At 42.9% G+C, this 22,986-nt stretch overlaps 1 protein-coding gene across 1 annotated transcript in view; it reads left to right on the top strand.

The window, feature by feature from the left end:
- CNTNAP2 (contactin associated protein 2) overlaps window positions 1–22,986 on the top strand; it is a 1,119,417-nt gene that overhangs the window by 637,237 nt on the left and 459,194 nt on the right. Inside the window, exon 9 of the mRNA XM_082192749.1 lies at window positions 15,392–15,541. Coding sequence (XP_082048875.1) covers window positions 15,392–15,541 — 150 coding nt within the window. The remainder of the gene's footprint in view (window positions 1–15,391; window positions 15,542–22,986) is intronic.

Genomic DNA, 22,986 nt, shown 5'->3' with positions numbered 1-22,986 from the left:
TTATGTTGCTTGGTTTTATTACCAAATAATTAACTGTTGATCACCAGAAGCTTTAATAGAACTCAGTTAGTGAAATGTTCCGAAGGTTTTCTTCTAATTTGGTCCAGGGCTTGTCTTCCTGCTTTGTTTGCCACGTTGTTTGTGTGATGGATTGTGCAAAGAGAGGGAAAGCCTTGGATTCCCTGCACAGTGCTTGAGCTCCTTCATGAGGCTGCCTTTATATCCTCTGTGAAGACATTGCTCAGCTCCACACAAGTTAAATAATTTAGCCCCAGGCCTTGCATTGCTCCCCAGTGCCATGCGCTTGGCCAGCAGGTTTTCCTGACACTCGGTTTATAGTGCTAACATCTGCCTGTTGGTTTTTAAAAACTAAACAAAGCAGCCACGGACAAATGCAGTCTTCACCTTCTCACACCAGTGCAGTTCTTGCAGAGCTACAGGCATAATAGAGGCAGCTTGCTTTTGGTATCTATTTGGGTGTATGATCAAGTGCTGGGAAACAAAATTTACTATTTCCCCAGGTTCCCGAGGGATATCATGTATTCCCTACAGGATCAGCCTGCTTTACTTTAGTAATTAGTATAATGTTTTAAGCACTAAATTGATGTTGCTGTTATGCCGTTGATACCAACTGCAATAACAACAACATTGTGACATCACGATAGATAGATAGGTAGATATAGATGATAGATAGATAGATAGATAGATAGATAGATAGATAGATAGACAGACAGACAGACGATAGACGATAGACGATAGACGATAGACGATAGACAGATAGATAGATAGATATGGATAGATATAGATAGATGATTGATAGATAGATAGATAGATGATAGATAGATAGATAGATAGATAGATAGATAGATATAGATAGATGATAGCTAGTTAGCTAGATGTTGTTGTTTAGTCGTGTCCGCCTCTTCGTGACCCCATGGACCAGAGCACGCCAGGCACTTCTGTCTTCCACTGTCTCCCGCAGTTTAGTCAAACTCATGTTGGTAGCTTCGAGAACACTATCCATCCATCTCGTCCTCTGTCGTCCCCTTCTCCTGGGCACCACAATTCAAGAAGGACACTGACAAACTGGAACGTGTCCAGAGGAGGGCAACCAAAATGGTCCAAGGCCTGGAAACGATGCCTTATGAGGAACGGCTAAGGGAGCTGGGCATGTTTAGCCTGGAGAAGAGGAGGTTAAGGGGTGATATGATAGCCATGTTCAAATATATAAAAGGATGTCACATAGAGGAGGGAGAAAGGTTGTTTTCTGCCGCTCCAGAGAAGCGGACACGGAGCAATGGATCCAAACTACAAGAAAGAAGATTCCACCTAAACATTAGGAAGAACTTCCTGACAGTAAGAGCTGTTTGACAGTGGAATTTGCTGCCAAGGAGTGTGGTGGAGTCTCCTACTTTGGAGGTCTTTAAGCAGAGGCTTGACAACCATATGTCAGGAGTGCTCTGATGGTGTTTCCTGCTTGGCAGGGGGTTGGACTCGATGGCCCTTGTGGTCTCTTCCAACTCTATGATTCTATGATTCTATGATTCCTTGTGCCCTCCATCTTTCCCAACATCAGGGTCTTTTCCAGGGAGTCTTCTCTTCTTATGAGGTGGCCAAAGTACTGGAGCCTCAGCTTCACGATCTGTCCTTCCAGTGAGCATTCAGGGCTGATTTCCTTAAGAATTGATAGGTTTGATCTTCTTGCAGTCCATGGGACTCTCAAGAGTCTCCTCCAGCACCATAATTCAAAAGCATTAATTCTTCGGCGATCAGCCTTCTTTATGGTCCAGCTCTCACTTCCATACATCATTACTGGGAAAACCATAGCTTTAACTATACGGACCTTTGTCGGCAAGGTGATGTCTCTGCTTTTTAAGATGCTGTTTATGTTTGTCATCGCCTTTCTCCCAAGAAGCAGGCGTCTTTTAATTTCGTGACTGCTGTCACCATCTGCAGTGATCATGGGGCCCAAGAAAATAAAATCTCTCACTGCCTCCATTTCTTCCCCTTCTATTTGCCAGGAGATGATGGGACCAGTGGCCATGATCTTTGTTTTTTTGATGTTGACCTTCAGACCATATTTTGCGCTCTCCTCTTTCACCCTCATTAAAAGGTTCTTTAATTCCTCCTCGCTTTCTGCCATCAAGGTTGTGTCATCTTCATATCTGAGGTTGTTGATATTTCTTCCGGCAATCTTAATTCCGGCTTGGGATTCATCCAGCCCAGCCTTTCACATGATGAATTCTGCATATAAGTTAAATAAGCAGGGAGACAATATACAGCCTTGTCGTACTCCTTTCCCAATTTTGAACCAATCAGTTGTTCCATATCCAGTTCTAACTGTAGCTTCTTGTCCCACATAAAGATTTCTCAGGAGACAGATGAGGTGATCAGTTCTTTAAGAACTTGCCATAGTTTGCTGTGGTTGACACAGTCAAAGGCTTTTGCATAGTCAATGAAGCAGAATAGATAGACAGATAGATATAGATAGATAGAAAGAAATAGAGGTTTATATTTATGACAGGCATTTATTTAGTGCTCTACTCAGTTCACCTCTCTTCATAGGGGAGTCGCTCCATCCTCTTTCATCTGTTTAACGACATTATGATATTGGCAATTTTATTTTCAGTTCCTTTCCTAACGATCCCTAGCATGGATTTTGCCTTTTTCACAGCTGGTGACATCTTCATCAAGCAATCCATTATGACCCCAAGATCCCACTCACCAACAGTTTGAACCCAAGTTCTTTTTCCTGTGGCTTTATGATGATGCATTTTGAGAATCCAGTTGGATTATAAGCAGGATATAAAGCAGCCGTGCATACATAAATCTTTTCAACTGCACTAGACCACAAACATCAGCAAAAAAGGCTAATGCTATTCTAAGCTGCATCAGCCGAAGTATAGTGTCCAGATCAAGGGAAGTAATAATACCTCTCTGTTCATCTCTTTTCCTCCCATGCATAGTCCTATGTTGAATTCTACTGGGAGGTGGGAGGGGGGGCAGAAGGAATGTCAGCTTGGTGCAAATGCTCTGGTTGAACCCATCCAGCACTGCTGCTGGCGCATTTGCATCATTTCAACCCTCTTGCCCCCACCCCCTGCTTCTGTTTCCTGGTTTTCACAGAGATCAGGTGGCAGGAGGCTTTCACCTAAGAAATATGACACAATACGTATGCAATTCCATGTTATTCCACAACCTCTGATATAAAGATACAGATACTTTATTTTCCCTTTGTGCTCTTATACATGCACCATGGAAGTGAGCAGCAATATGTACCCAAAGGGTACTCATTAATGGTTCCTCTCTTCACCTGCTTATTTTATTATTTTTGCAAACCAGACTGCTGTTATTGGCACAGGATTGAGGCTACTAGAAATAACTGGTGAACCTAGCCACTTGGAGCAATGGACAGCAAACGTCCCTGTCCCAGGAACCGCAAGAATTTCAGATGCTTTATTTGGTAGCTGCAGAGTTAACTGGTTGCAAATACTTCACTGGACTGCTGAAAAAGCCTCAACACTGAAACTGGAACACAGACTAAATTGAGTGGGCTTTTTTTAAAAATAAATTCTTCTGATTCAACTTGCAGATTTTTCTATCGAAATGCAGGCTTCATTGAGATTTCTTAATGTGCAATTCAAACAGCTTTATTATAACCAACCTTATTAATGCAGCAGGACTATCTGTTTCCCCAAAGCATGACATTTCTATGGAAACACCGTGAAACATCCTCGTTTTGATTTGCACGATTTTTTATTATTTGGATGAACTCTGATGATTCCTGGGGCACAGCAGCCAGAACAAATTTGAGCTATAAAAACCCAAGCTCCATTTAACGGCGACTGAACTTGGTCCAAGCTGTAATAGAAACAAGTCTGTGAAGAGATGCTCCCTCCTATGTTTGTTTTTTATAAACATCATTAACATTGAAATATGTAATGAATGCTTCCCCTTTTTGTGTAGTGCTGAACAAACCGAGGCCCCTCAACAAACAAATTACCCTAATTACTAATATTCTAGAATACATCAACATTTAATTACCAGCATGACAAACTCTGTCAATATTTAAAGGTCATTTTATTTTTGTAAAGCTTTTAGAAAACCAGCAAAATATAGGGGGGAATATGAAGCAACTGTGCTGTTTTTCTTGTATAAACTGTTGAGAAACCAGAGTCCTGCTCTCTTGGAGTGAGAAGTGGCTGGAATGGCAGGTGCCCGGGTGGGGAGCCAAGGGGCGCTGGGGGGGGCGCGTTGGCATTGGCAGCCTCAAGCGCTGAGAAAGGAAATCCTATTCATGTGCAGGATGGAGGAGTGGAACCCCTTTGCCCAGCAGTGAATGTGCTGGATGTTGGTTGGTTGATTTACTTATATGCTGCTTTTCCACAGTGAGCTGTGCCCAAAGTGGCTTACAGCAAACATTCAAAACACTAAAATACAGGGCTTTGGAAATATAAGTACAGTAAGCTCGCAACAGCATACTTAACAGGTTACAGTTAAATACTACAATCCACGTTTAACTAATACATAGCAGTAAAAAAACCCAAAATGAGATCAATATTCATGGGCAGAGAGAAAATAAAGGTAGCAAGATTTAGGCCCTGTTGAAATAGAGTTGTTTTTTTTGGGGGGGAGGTGTTTTCTCACCAGGCTGGATGGTTCTCTCCACTGGTAGCAGCAGCAGAAGCAGCAAAGGGGAAATACCAGGGAATGGCCATGGCTCTCCTTCAGCCTCCCTGATGGTCCGGCACCTACAGTTGCTCTTGCTAGATTGTCTGTATGTAAGGAGACGTGAATATCAGAGAAATAGACTGCATTTTGCTATTGCTTTAGGAGGACAACATATCCCTACATCATGTGCTCCTAAGGTTCCTAGGGACGTGGGTGGCGCTGTGGGTTAAACCACAGACCCTAGGACTTGCTGTTTAGAAGGTCGGCGGTTCGAATCCCTGTGACGGGGTGAGCTCCCGTTGCTCAGTCCCTGCTCTTGCCAACCTAGCAGTTCGAAAGCATGTCAAAGTGCAAGTAGATAAATCGGTACAGCTCCAGCGGGAAGGTAAACGGCGTTTCCATGCGCTGCTCTGGTTCGCCAAAAGTGGCTTAGTCATGCTGGCCACATGACCCGTAAACTGTACGCCGGCTCCCTCGGCCAATAAAGCAAGATGAGCACCGTAACCCCAGAGTCGGCCACGACTGGACCTAATGGTCAGGGGTCCCTTTACCTTTACACAGCCCATGCATTCTATTCTATTCTATTCTATTCTATTCTATTCTATTCTATTCTATTCTATTCTATTCTATTCTATTTATTTATTTTATTTTATTTATTTTATTTTATTTTTTTATTTTATTTTATTTTACACACATATCAGTTCCCAGTTCTCTTCCTTCCAGAAGATGCCTAAAAGGCTACCCTAATCTTCTTAATGCCCCAAGGACATAGTAGGATGAAATACTGGTTTCTGTTGAGATACACCTTGCATTGTACCTACGTGTATGTGTGTGTGTGTGTGTGTGTGTGTGTACACAAACATACACACACACACACACATGCACACAAAATGTATATACTGTTTGATTGTAAGAAAACCTCTCAGTGATTTACAAAAATATAGACCTCAACATGAGATGGTGGTGGACTCAGAACTCTTTGTTCAGTTTCTGCAGCTACAGGAGAAGCTGTCCTTGATCACTGAATTTTCATTTGGGCTCTGTTAAAATTCATCTCAGGGTCTGGCGGGGAAAAATATTATCCCTGATAAAATGGCAGGTCCAGCATGAAATGACATAGGCCATATCTTGGCCACCTAGTTTTATGGTAGATTGGAGCAATATTCATTGCAGTGGCAGGTATTCATTCTGAACAGCGTAAAGAAACACAAACTACAAAATAAAAACAAACTATTATGTTTTGGTAAAAGCAAGCAATGTATGTGGAGGCGCAGGGGAGAGAGAATGAATAGGAACTTTGGCTATGTGCACCCATTTTATTCTGGAGTCACTGGAGACTGTGCTTGTTTTTCCTATGTAGTACACACACAATTTAGATCTACTGCATATTTTTTGCAGCTAAAAAGTGCTTGAAAAAATCGTTTCATTCTGAAAATAGAAGCTCATTGCAGATTGATTTCGCAATGTGTCCATATGAAAACTGATGGAGGGTGTCCTAGCAATGAGGGCTATGTTTCTGCCCAGTGACATTGTGGATGGATATACAGTGGTACCTCGGGTTAAGAACTTAATTCGTTCCGGTGGTCCGTTCTTAACCTAAAACTGTTCTTAACCTCAGGTACCACTTTAGCTAATGGGGCCTCCTGCCGCGCCGCTGGAGCCTGATTTCTGTTCTCATCCTGAAGCAAAGTTCTTAACCTGAGGTAATATTTCTGGGTTAGCGGAGTCTGTAACCTGAAGCGTATGTAACCTGAAGCGTATGTAACCTGAGGTACCACTGTATACCATGATGGTGATGATTATCCTGTAAATTTGTATACTGCCTTTCATCTGAAGAGTCCCCAGATTGGGGAAAACTATGGTTTTCTGCTACAAACGGGTTAGTGACTATGCACCTTTATCTAAAGTCTCAAACACATCACAAAATTATTGTCTGTCGGGATTTGAATCCTCAATGGAACTTACATAGGCAACCTATTTAACAGGAATTCAGCATGTGTGCCAACCATTCTCCATCCTATGATGAAAGGAAGCAGACTTTTGACTGACCGTGTGTGTGTGTGTGTGTGTGTGTGTGTGTGTTTTGCACTAATAGCTTAGAATGGATCAGGTGATTCTCCTAGATTCCAAGTCAGACTTGCTCACTGGTTTAAGCAACTATGAGGCTGCTCTTGCTAGTTGTGGGTCAAGTTCACCTTGCTGCAGCTGCTTTTGTCTCCATGTCCAGCATCAAGACCTAGAGCGGATAACAAGATAGAGGATGTGCAGAACCCCCTCAAAAAAGCAAGCCTTGTGGAACTTTTGGCTTTGCTCAAAATTTCTCAGATGTTTCACGAAAGCAGGAGCCTGCAAATTTACCAAACTGCCAACTCTATTCTTACGAAATACCAGTTTTGCTGAGGGCATTGAACATCTTCATTGGTCTTACCAAAACTTGTTTTGCTTCATTTGTCTCTCCCAATTGTCTCTCCCAAGAAAGAACCTCCAAATTTGCCCAAAAATTGTGCTTCAGAGAAAATTCCTTGGTGATTTTATACTCGGGTGGAAACAGTCAATGTGGACCCTATGGATATATTTTATGTAGGATTTGAGGAAATGATGTTTTCCCTGGGGATTGCCAAAACAATTGCTTGGTGATTTTTCAATTTGTTGCCAGTAAGAATAAACTCAAGGCAAAATATTCTGCTACTAGACTGCACTGCATCAATGTATGTGGTATGACTGTTAAAAGTAGTACGTGTAACCTCATTCTGTTCTCTAATTTAGCATCTTGCTTTTCCAGTGTGCAACCAGGGCTTCACAATGCAACAGCAGGCCATTTGATCAAAAGTTATGCTGTTACATCAAACACAGGCATTTTCTTGCTCTGCTGGTCTCTTGGGAGTGACAGCAAAGCTAATAGCTATATTAACTTTTCTGTAAGTTGAAGCATTTTTATGTGAGCACTCGAGCTTAGAAGAAACAGGTTTCCACTTTATCCTTTTTTCTTCTGAGAGCGAGCGCTGGACACATGACAAAGAGTGAAATGAAGTGCTAAAGTTCTACATGAGAACAGAATTTCTAATGCTCCTGTTCCCTGTGGCAGTCCCCTGCCAATTTCCAGGCCACCTATGTGGGTCCAGTTGTCAGTAGCAACAGTGTCTGTGTCGGAATGAGAACTAAGTTGTGCTCACCCATGTTTAACTGACAGTGTCACGAGATCCTTTGGGACAATCAGCTGACTGATTTATTACAATTCATCTCATGATTTGTGTGGCTCAATGATTTATCTTCATAAACAGCTCATGACAGCCTCTATTAAACATCAGGATGATGTTACCCAGAGTAAAGGATGAGGCAAGGATAATTTGTTTTCATGATTTACTGACGATGCTCTCATAATTAGTCACCGTGTATGTGACAGGGCACTTAATGTATATGAAGTTCAGCGCTGAATCTCCAAGGATAGCAAAATGAGAGATGAAAGGACAGGGTGTGAGTTTTCTCTCTCTCTCCCTTTCTCGCACAAACACACACAAAGCCTATGGGAAGGGTGAAATGGTGGGAGCAGCCAGCCAAGCTGCACTACTTTGTTCCTGTCCTGAACCCTCTGTGCCCGGTAGGGCACACAGTCCCATGGGCAACGCAAGAAAGGAGTCAGAAGTCAAAACAGTCCAATACCGGTCCAAGTCCAATACAACAAGCAAGGTCCCAAGTCAAACTGCAAGGCCAGGTTCCTGCCTCACAAAAGATCCAGGTTGGAAAACCTGGGCTGAGTCACAAAGTCACAGGCCAGTGGTGTTCCCAAAGCAGCCAAGCTGTGGTCCATCAACAGAGAAAGTTGAGCAGGCACAGAGTTGCTGCCCTGCTTTCCTTTTATCCCTTCCAATCTTGATTGCCGCGTCTCAGTTTGCTCTAGCTGAGCAGTTGTGTCTCTCCGCTTGTCCTGAGCCAAATCCATCTGAGTGGCCACAACCTCCTCCCAGACCTCAAGAGCCCCATGATCCCCACTGGGTCCACTAGTGATCTGGGCTGTGTTCCCTTGCCTGCCTCAGCCTCCTGGATTGCACTTCCCACTGTTCCCAGCACCTCAGAGCCCACCGTGTCCACAGAGACGGGGGCATCTCTGGTTCTGGTGATGCCCCCCCTCCCCTGGCTCCCCTGAACTGTCAGCTGCCCCTGCCACATCCCCTGATGTCCCATCAGTACCTCCTAAGTCCCCCACCCCCTTCCCCATCTCCAGCTTGTCCCAGTATGTCCCAGTCATGGCTATCCTTCTTGTCAAGACCCTCTTCCCTTTCCTCGGTGTCCTGCCAGTTCATGACAGTGCCCAACTGGCCAATGCATGCAGCAGGTGGGCAGCACAAGCCAATTTTATGTGAATCTCCCTTTAGTGTGTCACAAGCAAACAGAAGTGAATCTGCTTTGCTGTGCTTCTATAAAGAGTCTTTAGAAAAGTTACTCCTATTCATATCTAAGCAAACATGTCTAAGGGTAAGTTTTCTTAACCCACGTATGGTGTGAATTGAGCCCACAAAAAGGGTACAATACTTGGCCATCCCTGCTATTTCAATACCTCATGCGCTCCTTCGCATGCCACAGACGCTTCATTTTTGCTGATGGATAATATGAGCTAGACGAGTATAATTTTATTTGCCTTTCAGGCCAGTAACTCTCCTGCTGTGGATTGATGGCTAAAATGGAATCCTTTCTAAAGAAATTACATATGAATAAACAGTGAGGCAAATCTTTAGTCTTATTCACTAAATCAGAGCAGAGGTGAAGACACTTACTGCTGCTACTTTTCTTCAGATCTACCAAGTTGCTAATTATACAGCATTAATTGTGTATGCAGCCTTGTTCATCCCGCCCTCCAGAGGGTTGCTAAAAAGTGCTGCTAAAATATGCTTCCAGACAAAAGTTGTCTTTAAAGTGTCAGTGCCATTGGGAGTGCCTAAGCACCTGGCAAATACTGTTAAAGCTTCCTGCTTAGCTATCCTGAAAATTCACTGTTGGTTCACCTTCCTAAATTTTCATTTATATATCATCAGAAGAAAATGTTGGCTTAAACCAAGAGGTTGTACAGAGGTGTGTACATACACAGAAACACTTGCGTCAATGCTGCACATTTTTCAAAGAAAAACTAATGAAGATGCATTTCCAGTGTTTAATCACTACTAGTAAGCCTCTGTTCTCCCCACCAAACAGCAGCCATCCACTATGAGATTGCATCCTTATTTTTCAATTATGAGCTGAGAATGAAGTCTAGAATTAATAAACAAATTTGAATGGAAATATGAGGTTGGAACGTGGTGCCAAGGGACTGTCATTTCAAAAGAAGTTTTAAAATGAAACAAAAAATAAAGCAAAATACTACCCCCCCACCCTAACTTTCAGATGTTTTAAAAGATCTCAGAAATGTCCCCATGACTGTGTTAATTTAAGGTGCTGAAAATGAGGAGGGTGCTTTTTGAGTTGGGGCTTTAAAATGGGGGGGGGCCTTGTGCTCCTCAGATGCTTCGCGCTTTGGCTCAGGGCCTCCTTCCACTGCCAGACCTTTCCTGGAGATCCCGGCCAGGCGGGAGGTGACGAGAGAAACACCCTTTGCAGCTGTAGCATTTCACTTGTAGGTTCTTTGCACCTGCATGTCTTTTAGTGATTTGCTGATTTCAATGTTTCTGCTGGTCTTATAGTTTTATGGTTTCAGTTCATCTTAATATTTTTGCTATGATTTTTTAATCCACCCTGAAAGCTTTCTAAAATTTATTTATTTGGGTGCTTTCTTTTTTCTTATCTACAAAAATAAAATAAAATAATGAGTGAGAACTATCCCAATTTTCATCTGAGGCATGTTGGAGGCTGTGCTGCAGACTCCCATTCAGTTGGGATCATGTGACCTGAGGGGTAATTTATATTTACAATGGGGGGTGCATTTTTATCCTGTTTTAATTGTTTGTTCTTAATTTCACTCTCCATCTGGAACATATTTTAGTTGCATGTAGAGGTTTTAATATGGATATTCTAAGTGACAAATAATAAAAGGAGTGCCTAAAATTCTCTCTCTGAGCAATCTTTCAGGCTTCTGGTTTACCTGCTTGACTTCCTGACTTACCTCCAGATTAATAATTCTGATAATGAGTATTCTTTTGCTCGTACTTTAGAGTCAATAAATGGCTCTAAAATCCATCTAATGAAAAATAGCCTAACACTCATTTACTTCAGTTGCACAGATCATTCCATACTGATTTGATCTCTTAAGATCAACTATAAAGACATTTGAGAAATTAACTGCTGTAATGTTGTTTGAAGAATAATTAGCATATGGTGTCTTTTGCTATTTCTTACAAGATTTTTTGAATTTGCAAAAAAATAAAAATAAAATGGTACTCATTAAACCATTTCTTTCTCCATGTATCTTATAACAGAAACATCTGTTCCTTCTTGTTCAATCAAAGTGACAATCTCAAGAGTCCCAATTTTAAAAGTAATGCCATTTAAAAGAAATTCTAGCAAGACAGACTATGCTTCATTAACATATCTAATTTGCACATGAAAAAGAAGTTTCTGTGACTCGCAAGAGGGTTGTGGTTGCATGCTTTAAATAAGCAAGTTAAGAATTTTCTAAAATAGTGCATGAAAGAATAAAGGCAGCAAAATGCAGTTATACAAAATATTAAGTAGAGACTTCTAAGTCTATATTTATATCTGATGCATGTTATACTTCTTGAGCTGTACCAATTTTAATTTTAATTTCTTTCTGCACACATGACACCAGTCAATGGACTTACATAGAGATAATCAGGAGTTTCTGTAAATTTGAAATGGTCAGATTTCCAGTTGTGTTGCTTCAGGGTTCCTTGATGAATAAGGAGGAAAGAAGGATCTGAAACTGAATTTCACAATGTCAGTTCCAGAATGTGACAAAGAGAAGGACCTCAGGAGTCCAAAATTCTTCCATGGCTAAAAATAGAGAGCAGCCCAGGAACTGAATCAGTTTGCTGGATATATTTATACCCCACATTTCAAAGTTTTATTTCTAGGGCAGTTTACAAAAAAAGTACTGTGAACAATAAAATCAGGAATTATTGAAACAGAAGGACTCTTCTGTGGAGATTTGGTGGAATCTTGCAGAAGCGCCTCATGATTGGTTCTGCTTCCTTCTTGTTATTAGCTCCCTGCAGCCCTGTAGTCAAAGTAAGCGTGCCTGCCACATGTTCTAGACAAGAGCATGGCTGTCAGGAGCAATTTAGCAGCACAGTTCTTATGACTTTTAGCAAAAAAGCCAAGTCATTTGATATACAGTAAGCCTGCAACTTACATGGGGCTTATGTTCTGGGGATCGTGCCTAATGCCAAAATCACAAATAGTCAAAACACATTGGGTTCAGTGGCAGGTGGGACCGCCCACTTTCCTCCCCCCTTTTTAACTGAAATATGCATCTCAGGTGTGAAAGGCAGGGGTAAAGAGCTGCATCTTCAGCATTTGTTGAAGACAAATAGCTTCTGAATAGCTATGAATAGCTTCATACAGAATCCAGGTGGCCAACAAGGCAATAGTGAAGGTGCCAGGTGGACATCTGTGGGGAGGGAGTGCCACATCTTGGGGGCTGTCACAGAGTATTCTGGGCCACCATTTTTTTTCCAGGATGGTGAGGCACCATTAATGAGCACTCTTTGGGTCCAGTCAATTAACCAGCTACGAATCTACCTAATAGTTGCAGTGTGACATATTACCAGCTTCTCTGCAAGAACCAAGACTAAGATTGTGATATTTCGTGGACACAGTCCTAGGTGTAGATAGTGCTTGGATCCACAGGCTGTAGAACAAACTCACTCATTTAGATACCTGGGTGTACTTTTTAGTGAAACACTCTCTTGGAAGTGTCATATGGAGTTAATGAACATCAAAGCACAGAAAACCTTGGGGGCACTGATGAAGTTCTGTTCCAATAAGGGAGGGCAGCTGATTGAACCTACCCTAAGTGCTTGTTCAAATGCTCTATGGGGGTGAAATCTGGTCTCTGATTCACACTCCATTCGAATCTGTTTGAAGTTTTGGAATCTGTGCAGAATAACTTTTTTCAGAAGCTATGCCACCAGGAATATCAGCAGCTCTTTCTTCATACAGAATCCAGGTGGCCAACAAGGCAATAGCAGACTACGCTCAGTTAAAGTATACTTTTAAAAATTGCTACCATGCCAACTGGGTGTTTTCCTGCTTTGTGCTACATGAATTTGGGTTGATAAGCAACTCCGGGAAGCAGCTGCTCAATATATTTTAGACTATTAAACTGTTATTCTTTTCTGGAACTGAGCTCTGCTTTGATCTTGAATAAGTGTCAGGCAAGGGATTGGCTCTTCTGATGGAGTCTAGGACTTGCACATTTTCCTCTTGGTATCTACTCTTGTGAACAGAACACTTTAGAGCTAGTTATCTGATCAAACTGTCACCATTTTCCTTAAGAAATGCCTTTATTGAGCTGCGTTTCCAAGTGATGTCCACTGCACTCTGGGATGGCTGCTACAAGAAGGTCCTGTACGCAGGCAGACTTTGTCTTTGTGGTCAGTCTCAGGTGGAAGACATCACTCATTATTTGTTCGCCTGCCCCTTGTCTAGAAACCCACGAGATCACTTTCTGAAACCTTTGTTCACACAAGCGAGCAGGTACACCCTGGTAGAAATGGTCCAGTTTCTTTTGGGTGACAGCAATAGCTTCAGAACACAGAAGGCAAACATCTGTGCACTGGCTGCAAAAAAAGGAAGGAAGGAAAAGGGACTTAGATAATACTTCTATCCTTGCAGAAGGCACAGATTTTTGATCACTCTATTTGCACTCACTGGCAGAGGAAGAGGAGTGCAGGGGGAGCAGACCGCCCCCAGCAGCGTGATCCTGGTGGGGTGCCATCGTGGCTGTGTCCCCCCCCCCCCGCCTGTGCTGGGCGCCATGCCTCTGCAGGTGGCGTGCCCCGCCCTCAGGATGTGCGCCCCACCCCTGTGGGCAGCGCGCCCCTCCCCCAGGATGCACGCCAGCCCCGCCCCAGCCTGCTGTCCGCCCCCCCGGTGCCGGAGCATGAGGCTCTACCACTCTTTGCCCTCTGCTTGCTCCAAGACCAGGTATACCAGCCTCCTTTTTCTTTCACTTCAGTGTGAGTCTGTGACAATTTGCTGTGGTCACTCAGCCTGTAGACTTTTGGATAGTTAGGGACTCTTTTACTCTTTAGGATTAAGGGGTGTGAGTGCACTAATTAATTAGTTGCTGCCTGAATACTCTGTAACTTGCAGTCTAAAGCACTATGCATTTACTCCTTATGTTTCATTTATGTGTCATAAACCAATCTTTTTCTACTTCCTGGTGTGACAAGTGCTTTATTGTGTATAAGAGCTCAAGGTTTATGCACATTTTAAATGGATGCCTGCCTGACTCCAGGCAAAATGTTCCAGTCCTTCCAGGCGGGTGTGTTGGGTTCAAATGTGCACTGGACATGCATGTGGGTTCAGTCGCATGCCTCGTAACAATGCACACTAGGGCTACAGTTCTCTGCACAGTTACTTCTGAGTAAATAGGATTGAGCAGCAAGCTTTGGTCCACATTTTCTCTTCATTCTGGTTACAACAATTATCTCTAGAGAAGCTTTGTGCTTTGTCAGCAGTAATCTAATGATTTGCTTGTGATTGTCCTTGAGAATGTGATGTTTTTTAAAAATAAACTATCCACCTGAAATAAATCACACTACTTGGATCAAATAAAATTTTTTGTATGTCCTTGCCTTAATATTCTTCAATAAATAATGTGTGAACCAGTCATGTTTCTAAATCAAAATTCATTTTGAATGGAGTGAATAAGGTTTATGTTACAGGGACTATCCAAACTTTGATGAAAGCCAGCATTCATATATTGTAGTCCCAGTCCCAGTGCCCCACTTCCCGGCAAGAGACCCAAGTGAGATGTAGCAGAACAAACTTAAACAGACAACGATCTGGATTAAAAATGTGCCAGAGATTATGGCCTCCCCAAGACGTCAGTCTACGGAGGTGGCTGTCCTAAAGGCCACCACTGGAAGCTCTAAGTCTCAACTGTCCCACCCTTGGCTTCCAAACAGAGACTTCCACTGAGACCCTCTAATGGGGTACCCTGAATATGCCACAGGGTGATGCACCACTTCACCCCACGCTTAAAGTCTAGGATTCCACCCAGTGCCTTAACTGCCCAAAGCTGTGATGTTTTGCCCTAACCTTGACCGGGCATGGCAGCAGCCGTTGCCTGGCCAGCCAGCAAGGCACTGCCCATTTGGTGGGGCCTTTGATTGGCCCATTTGAAGGAGGGTTCTGGCACTGGCTGGGGAATACCCCAATGGCTGGCAAACATGTAAGAGCTGTCTGCCGGGATGGTGGCTGAGAGTGAGGGGCTGCAACCCTGCCCACCTGGAAAGGGTGAGCGTCCATTATGCTCCAATACAGATGCATCACTTCTCCAGACATACGCAAGGGAATGTGAGAAATGTTACTGGGTGACAGCTGTCACCATTCATTTGGATATCTATTACTTTAAGACATTCAGCTGTCACCTAATTTTGCACATGTTGAATGTTTTCAAATGTTGGCTGATAAATGACTTCTTATACAACTTGTCTGACAGTTTTCTACAGCTAACCCTATCCCACTGTCCCAGGGGATTCAAGACAGATTAGGAAATGGAAAGATAACCAAACTGAAGCAAGCTGTCTCTTTCTCCCACTTGCAGGGGCCGGACTCCACGACGGTCAGTGGCATGAGGTTCGGTTCTTAGCAAAGGAAAATTTTGCAGTGCTCACCATTGACGGAGATGAAGCCTCTTCCGTTCGAAGTAACAGCCCTCTGAAAGTTTTGACGGGAGAGAAATATCTGTTTGGAGGTAAAGATTTTTGCTGTATGTTCTAAGAGTGTTTTTGAAAGGGGAATATTTTGCTTTCAAGTCTTTCCTTGTGAACAATGCAAATCACATCACCATAAATGGTTTTATTCTTAAAATGGTTTTGATTTTACTGTTAGGAAACTCCTGTCAAACAGTGCCCTGCTTAAGGTGTGAGTTAGCAATGCATGCACATCCTTTTGTACAGTAGGGACACACTACCTTAAGTTGCCTTTTCTGAGTAGACTCATCTGAGCTGAATATTCATCAGTTTTGAAATTCACATTGTCTTTGAGGCCCTTTCAAAAGGGAACAGCTTCCCAGCCTTGGTGCAATGAAGTGCCCAGGCAAGTCCTAAAGGAGCCCTCTCAGAGCAGTGCTGCAGCACTGGCTCAAGGAATTCAAGACTTGCACATTCCAATAGGAACTGACCTACTTGCACCTTCCAGACTAATGTGCAGATCAGAATTTAGTCATCTATCCAATTTCACACTTCCTCCATTACAGTTCTCTGCTCAAAAAAAAGTGTCCAAATATGTTTAGAAATGTGTGTTTTGCGAGAAAATGCATTTTTAAATATGTGTTGTTATGCAGATCTAAACAGATCTAAAAAACTGATTGTGAAAAAGGGATGAAAAAGTGACATAGACCAGAAATATATTTATTTGTCTTTGCCTACTTAGCCGAAAGATCTATGCAACCAGTGGAGAGTGCAAAACCCCCAAGCAGATCCTGTCAGGAACTTCCTGGGTAATCCATGGCCTCTTGAAAGGTTGTTTGTGTGCGCGCGCATGCGTGCTCCAGAAGCACATGAGTGGAAGGATCTACAGCTGTGCCACAAAGATGATATAGGACACATCCCTGAAAGCTGGAACCTCCAGGCCGTGGACAGCCTCACGGAGGGAGGGATCTACTAGGTCCGGTAGAAGAGGGAGATTGGCTTTGGGTCCCTTATTCCTCTAGAGCTTGTATGCTCTGCGAAGTGTGACCAGATCCCAACCGTTCATATGGATTGTTTTAAATGCCTATATTTCTGTTTGGGTTTAAAAGAAAAAATGTTTCCATCCCAGTAGACTGACAGATGACATTGATATAAAGATGCCTCTGCCTGTATCACCAAAAAAAAAAAAAAAAAAAACATTTCAAGGTTACTCTCATTTCATTACATTTTGCTTCATTTCATTTCATTATCTCTCATCCATAGAAGTATTAAAAACACATATGGAAATTAGTGTTTAAATAGTCTTACAAAAAGCTAATATACACTTCATTAAGGATGGACTCAAATACTCTCAACAGGCATGGCTCACTGCTCTGAAAATCATGTCCTCTTCTGGCAATGAGGGTAATGAAGAGGCTCCTCCACGGCCGGCGCTTGTCATACATAGATATGGGCATATTAAGAAGGATCCATGGACAAGCAGAGCCTTTGTTCTCCATTCACTTGGCCATCCAGCTTCCCTGTCTCCTTCCCGAAGGCAGCCTTTCCCAAAGCACTGTAGACTTCAAGAAAGAGTTCTGAGTATCTGCCATTTCCCTTCTGCCCCTCTCTCTGGAAGTCAGTGGAGGTTTCTGGAGGAAAAGTGTATTGCTATTGATGAAGTGCCCATCTGCTCAGAAAGAACAACCCATGACAAAAGAAAACAAACTGAAGAAATGAATATTTATTAGTGTATAGCCTTTCCCATTTCACAGGGCATACATGTTGGGTATAAAATGTTCTCTATTGAGTTGAAATTAATATTTGCAGATATTTGAAATTTGCCACCCAAGGCTTGACTGTTTTACTTCAAAACTGAGTGCTTTAGACCTTGGCATTTCATGAGATGCGTACTGTGAAATACAAATATAACTGCGTGTCATATATCAAATCCCACCAAATATTAAATAGCATTGTTTGTCAGCCATGAAATGTTTCATGTTTTCTAACAAATATTGTCAAATGACAGGCAGCTATAAATCGTTGAAATCAAATCTTCCCATAGGAAGTCAAGCACTTAGGAATATACCAGACTACCTGGAGAATAGCCTGCCCCTCTTAATGGGAAGGTGCCCGGGTCGTAGCCTGGCCTGCGGTTTGGGGAGGTGTTCTTCAGTCTCACCTGGAGGCATTGTGTGGCTTCCCTTGGATTGGGGCGTAGATACTTGCACATGAATGAAAACAGGTAAAGCCAGTAATTTTGTATTGAGCAACCTGAAACTTTAAATGATGTATACAAACCCATGTGTGAAAATGGATGGTTGGAAGTGCTGCAAGCTATGGATAACTTGTTTAATGTGCTTTAATTCACGTATGTTCTATGAAGCACATGAAGTTAGAAGCAGAGGAGAGGCCCAAAACAAAAAGAGCATAAGAGACTAATAGCTACGTTGATAGCCTTTTGAAACTGTTCCAAAGGCCCCCTGGATGAAGAGTCAGGGCAAAACTGGGGAAAATGTTTACATTTCTTTTAATTTAGTCTCCCAAAGGTAATTTGACACATCAAGAATAAACTCATTTGGATTTGCAGTGCGTATTTTTAGAAGTCTGGTCACACATGCCATGATTTTTACTCTTTGAAACCTATTCCCAAGAAAGTTTCATAAATGTCACATCTAAAATATTACAAGCTTCTCCCCAGCGGGATTTCAGAAACAAGCCTCTGTCTTTGGAGTGCAGTATTGCAGTGTCTATGTAGCATACATAAAGCAACAGCTTTTTTGAAAGTTACCTTTTCAAAAATGCAACGCTCTCACACCATTGTGAATATTCCTTGTAGATTTTGTGTGTGTGATGAATTGTGAGTTTCTCTGACTGCATTATATGCTTGGGAGCTGATTGAGTCTAACAGTGATCATATGGAATTCTGTTCGAAACCAACGGAAAATACTTCACTCTTTTTTTGTGGGGCTTTTTCCAAGCCAAGGCTTGAGCCTTGGAATCTGTTTTCTGCTTTAGAACTCAGCCGTGGAACAGGCAAAGTTTGATACAGATATGATGCTTTGTTCTGTTCAAGCAGCTCCCTCTCAGCCTCTCCTTGTCCATGTCCCGTATCAGGATATGCATCCAAAGCTATAAATAGGAGGGAATCTGTTTCACTGCTTAAGTTCAGCTGGATTTCAGTCTGTATCACTGTCTGTCTCTCTATATAACACAAGCCTGAGCATCTTGATACCCGCAGTACAATTATGACTGGAGGTTCACTGGAAGCTCAATAAACTTTTTTGCTGTTTGCCTGAGAGAGCAAATCTAAGGCAGTTGTGAAATATCTGGCAGGCCAAGCACACAGCTTGAGTGCAGGTCATGAGATGTGCAGGCCAGATGTGGCCCTGTAGTGTGCATGGCTCTTGATGGAATCAGGCAAGCAAGGAAAGCAAACCCCCAGCGGTATATAGCTAAATTTTAATAGTGGGAGAGACAGCAAAGAGGGTAGAATATGAAGTAGCGAGTTAGTCTTAGACAGCGACATAGTGCAGGCATGGGCGGGGAGGCGGGCATTATCCTGGGCACATTTTTTTTCAGGCAGCACACCAAGGCATCCCAACAAAAGGCTCCCTCATTGAGGCTGGAGCCACAGGGAGAGAAGCTGCACCTGGGCCAGGACTTTGTGGCTTTGTAGCGGCAGCACCTCCTTCTCCTCATGGCTGGTGAAGGATGTCCATGTGTGCCCCACCCCTCGGCTAGCCAAGAGGGATGGGGAGGGTGGCGGTGCCTCTCCTCTGCTGGGCTCTGGTGTGCATCCTAACCATCAGACCACAGATCCACTCCCGGGTCAGGCCTGACCTGGCGGTGGGAGAGGTGGCAGAGCATCACCATGCCTCTCCTCCACTGGGCTCCGGGGTACAAGGGAGCTATGGAGACACCTTCCTCGTGTTATGGCCCAGTACCACTGCCCAGTCCACAGTGGGTGCAACACTTGCCCCACCCCAGGCAGCAGCAACTTATGCTACACCACTGGTCTTCAATCTTCAATTTTGTAATACATTAGCTGTACCTTTAAAAAAAATTCTTTTGCACATGGTGGCTGCAAGAGAGAGCCTCTGAAATCATGCAGAGTGCTTTTCTTTTGCTTCCTAGACTAGAAAATCCCCAGGTGTTTTGTTGACTAGGCAGTTAGAATGAAGGAGCAAATGAAGCAGCAGCAGCAGCCCCTGGACCTGCTTCCAATGCCGCCATCATTACTGGATTTGAGGACAACATTGCAGGCCAAGAGTGGGGCATCACAGCAGTCTTTAGCCCCAGCCTTTGTTTGAATTAAACCCTGGGAATGCACTGCTCATTATCTCTTGAGGTGCCTCTGTGACTTCACTCTCTTCAGGATTGAGATTGCATTTACAATCTTTTAAACTAGTTTTTGTCTATGCTAGACCTGATGGCTGTGAAATGTCCAGTAATTAATATTTGGAAATGGGGGAATTATATATCAGAAGGCATTGTCACGGCCTTTCCAGTTGTGGTGTGCAGAACTGAGCCAGAAGGGAATGCTTTATTCCTATGCCTGTGAGTATATCATGTTGAGTGCTTTCACTGTCTTTGTCTTTTGTTGTGTTCAGGATGCTTTCTTCCCAGAAGATTCAGAGATAGTCTTAAGGGACTTTAAACAAGGAAAGGGGGAAAAGACAATGTGCATTCAGTGCTTTGAGTTATGAAAAGATGTGTGCATCTGCACAGATTGTGTATCTGCGTAGTTTGGTAGGACACGTGCAATATATCTTGGTTTAAGTGTCCATTACCTTGGACATCTCTCCACGCTGCCCCCCAATACATACATACCTTTAATTCCCTTTCCTTTTTCCAGGAATTGAGCGTTTTAAAGAAGCGAGCCTCTCCCCTACAAGGCCTCTTGAGAACTGTGTTGCCTTTTGTTGCTTTGGCAATTATGCACATAAAACAAAAGAGCTTTGGAGGGAAAATGAGACCATTAAGCACAACCGAAAATGTTTGAACATTTAGATGTGAGAGCTTTTATGTGCCTCCTTATGCCTCCCCCCCCCCCACCCAGTGCTCAGGGGAATAAAATGCAGAGAGAACAGTCCGCGAAACGGTTCCATCCAGGACTGCATCTCATTCTTCTCCCATTTTGATTTTCAAATCAAAAAATAGTGAAAGATCTAAATTGTGAGACTCTTCCTTGTTCACTGTCAGCCTGTTCCTTCTCTGGCAGTATCTCCTGCACTGTCACTACTGCCGTTTATTAAGTAGCCCAAGCAGCCAAGTGGGGATCATCGAGGGAAGCAGAGGCTGCCAGCCTGTTCTTGCAGAGCCATTCAGATCTAGGGCTTCACTGAGGACAACCGGAAGCAGCTGAGAGGACAACCTACAAAATTTGAACTTTTAAAAAACAAAGCTCAGACTGAAAGACAGGTATCCTTTGGAATTTACACAGCTACAAATTTTACAATGCCAAGTAATGTGTACGAAAATGGACATAAAATGTATGAGTGAAAATAACATGCAAAAATGCATTATTTTAGGGCGGAAATACTTTTCCAAAATGTGAGAATTAGGCAAAAGTGAATACTAAATGTGTTTATTAGGAGAAATTTGCACAAAAATGCTAATTTTCATTTGGACATTTAAAAAAAGCAAATTCCTGCAGAAGTCTGCAGAATGGAATTTAAGATGGCAGAATGTGAAATCAAGTGAGCTGCAATTGACAAATTCATCTATTCCTAGCTGAGAGGGCACATTCTGCATCCTGCATCAGTCCCATCCAATTGGGAATAGCTTACTATAGGGGTTCCCAATCTCCCCCTCCCCCCACCCCCAGCGCCAGACCACCTGAAAATCACTGAGTGTCTTCGTGGGCCACTTATCTTTTCTTGGCATGTTGTCACCATTGCAATGTGCTGCGCTAGATGCTATATGATTTTAAAGCGGGTTTTTTATTGCTTCTCACATTTATTATATATTGTATTTTATTGTGTTACAATTTTAATTCCATAGAATTGGGGGCAATATATTTTACAGCTTACAGTTAGAAAATGGTACAATGGACTGCTTTGAAAATGGCAATGTCAGAGGCAAGTCTGAGGATAGTCTGTAGATTTGGGGATAGAAAGGATAAGAAGTGGCTTAGCTTGAACACATCAGAAAAGGGAGAGAGGGGAAGAGGTGAAGAAATAGCACAGATGACATTTGTTTGTTTGTTTGTTTGTTTGGCCATAAAATTTATATGCCGCTTGATTGTAAAAAAACAACAACCATAAATTGCTTTACAACAAGATCTCAAAGTAGCTGTTTTACTACAAAGGAATTTCAGAAATAGACTGGAAAGAGAAGCTGCTGAATTGCAACTCATTACCAAACTTAAAACAATGGAGACACCTGGTCTGAACAGAGACATTGGATTCTTATCTCATTATATATGACTAAAAGCCACTTCTCACCTTCTCACCCCTTGCCTTTTCCTGTAAGACCTACTACAGTCGTTAAGAGTCGTCAACAGGCTCATCAGGCTCATCTCAGCTATCTGCCAATCTCCGATTCCCACCACCCTTCTGAGTAATACCCCTCCCCACCTTCTCTATATATAGAAGGATCTGGCAACTTCTGTTTCAGTGTATCTGAAGAAGTGTGCATGCACACGAAAGCTTATACCAAGAACTAACTTAGTTGGTCTTTAAGGTGCTACAGGAAGGAATTTTTTTATTTTGACTATGGCAGACCAACACGGCTACCCATCTGTAACTAAAAAGATGACAGTAAGAGCTGTTTGACAGTGGAATTTGCTGCCAAGGAGTGTGGTGGAGTCTCCTTCTTTGGAGGTCTTTAAGCAGAGGCTTGACAACCATATGCCAGGAGTGCTCTGATGGTGTTTCCTGCTTGGCAGGGGGTTGGACTCGAACAGCTCTTACTGTCAGGAAGTTCTTCCGAATGTTTAGGTGGAATCTTCTTTCTTGTAGTTTGGATCCATTGCTCCGTGTCCGCTTCTCTGGAAAACAACCTTTCTCCCTCCTCTATGTGACATCCTTTTATATATTTGAACATGGCTATCATATCACCCCTTAACCTCCTCTTCTCCAGGCTAAACATGCCCAGCTCCCTTAGCCGTTCCTCATAAGGCATCGTTTCCAGGCCTTTGACCATTTTGGTTGCCCTCCTCTGGACACGTTCCAGTTTGTCAGTGTCCTTCTTGAACTGTGGTGCCCAGAACTGGACACAGTACTCCAGGTGAGGTCTGACCAGAGCAGAATACAGTGGCACTATTACTTCCCTTGATCTAGATGCTATACTCCTATTGATGCAGCCCAGAATTGCATTGGCTTTTTTAGCTGCCGCGTCACACTGTTGGCTCATGTCAAGTTTGTGGTCAACCAAGACTCCTAGATCCTTTTCACATGTACTGCTCTCAAGCCAGGTGTCACCCATCTTGTATTTGTGCATCTCATTTTTTTTGCCCAAGTGCAATACTTTACATTTCTCTCTGTTAAAATTCATCTTGTTTGTTTTTGCCCAGTTCTCTAAT

The sequence above is a fragment of the Podarcis vaucheri genome (assembly GCF_965113315.1).
Source record: "Podarcis vaucheri genome assembly, chromosome: 12".
NCBI classification, from domain to species: domain Eukaryota; kingdom Metazoa; phylum Chordata; class Lepidosauria; order Squamata; family Lacertidae; genus Podarcis; species Podarcis vaucheri.
Note: the sequence above shows the minus strand (reverse complement) of the source record. Positions and strands in the feature narration are given on the sequence as shown.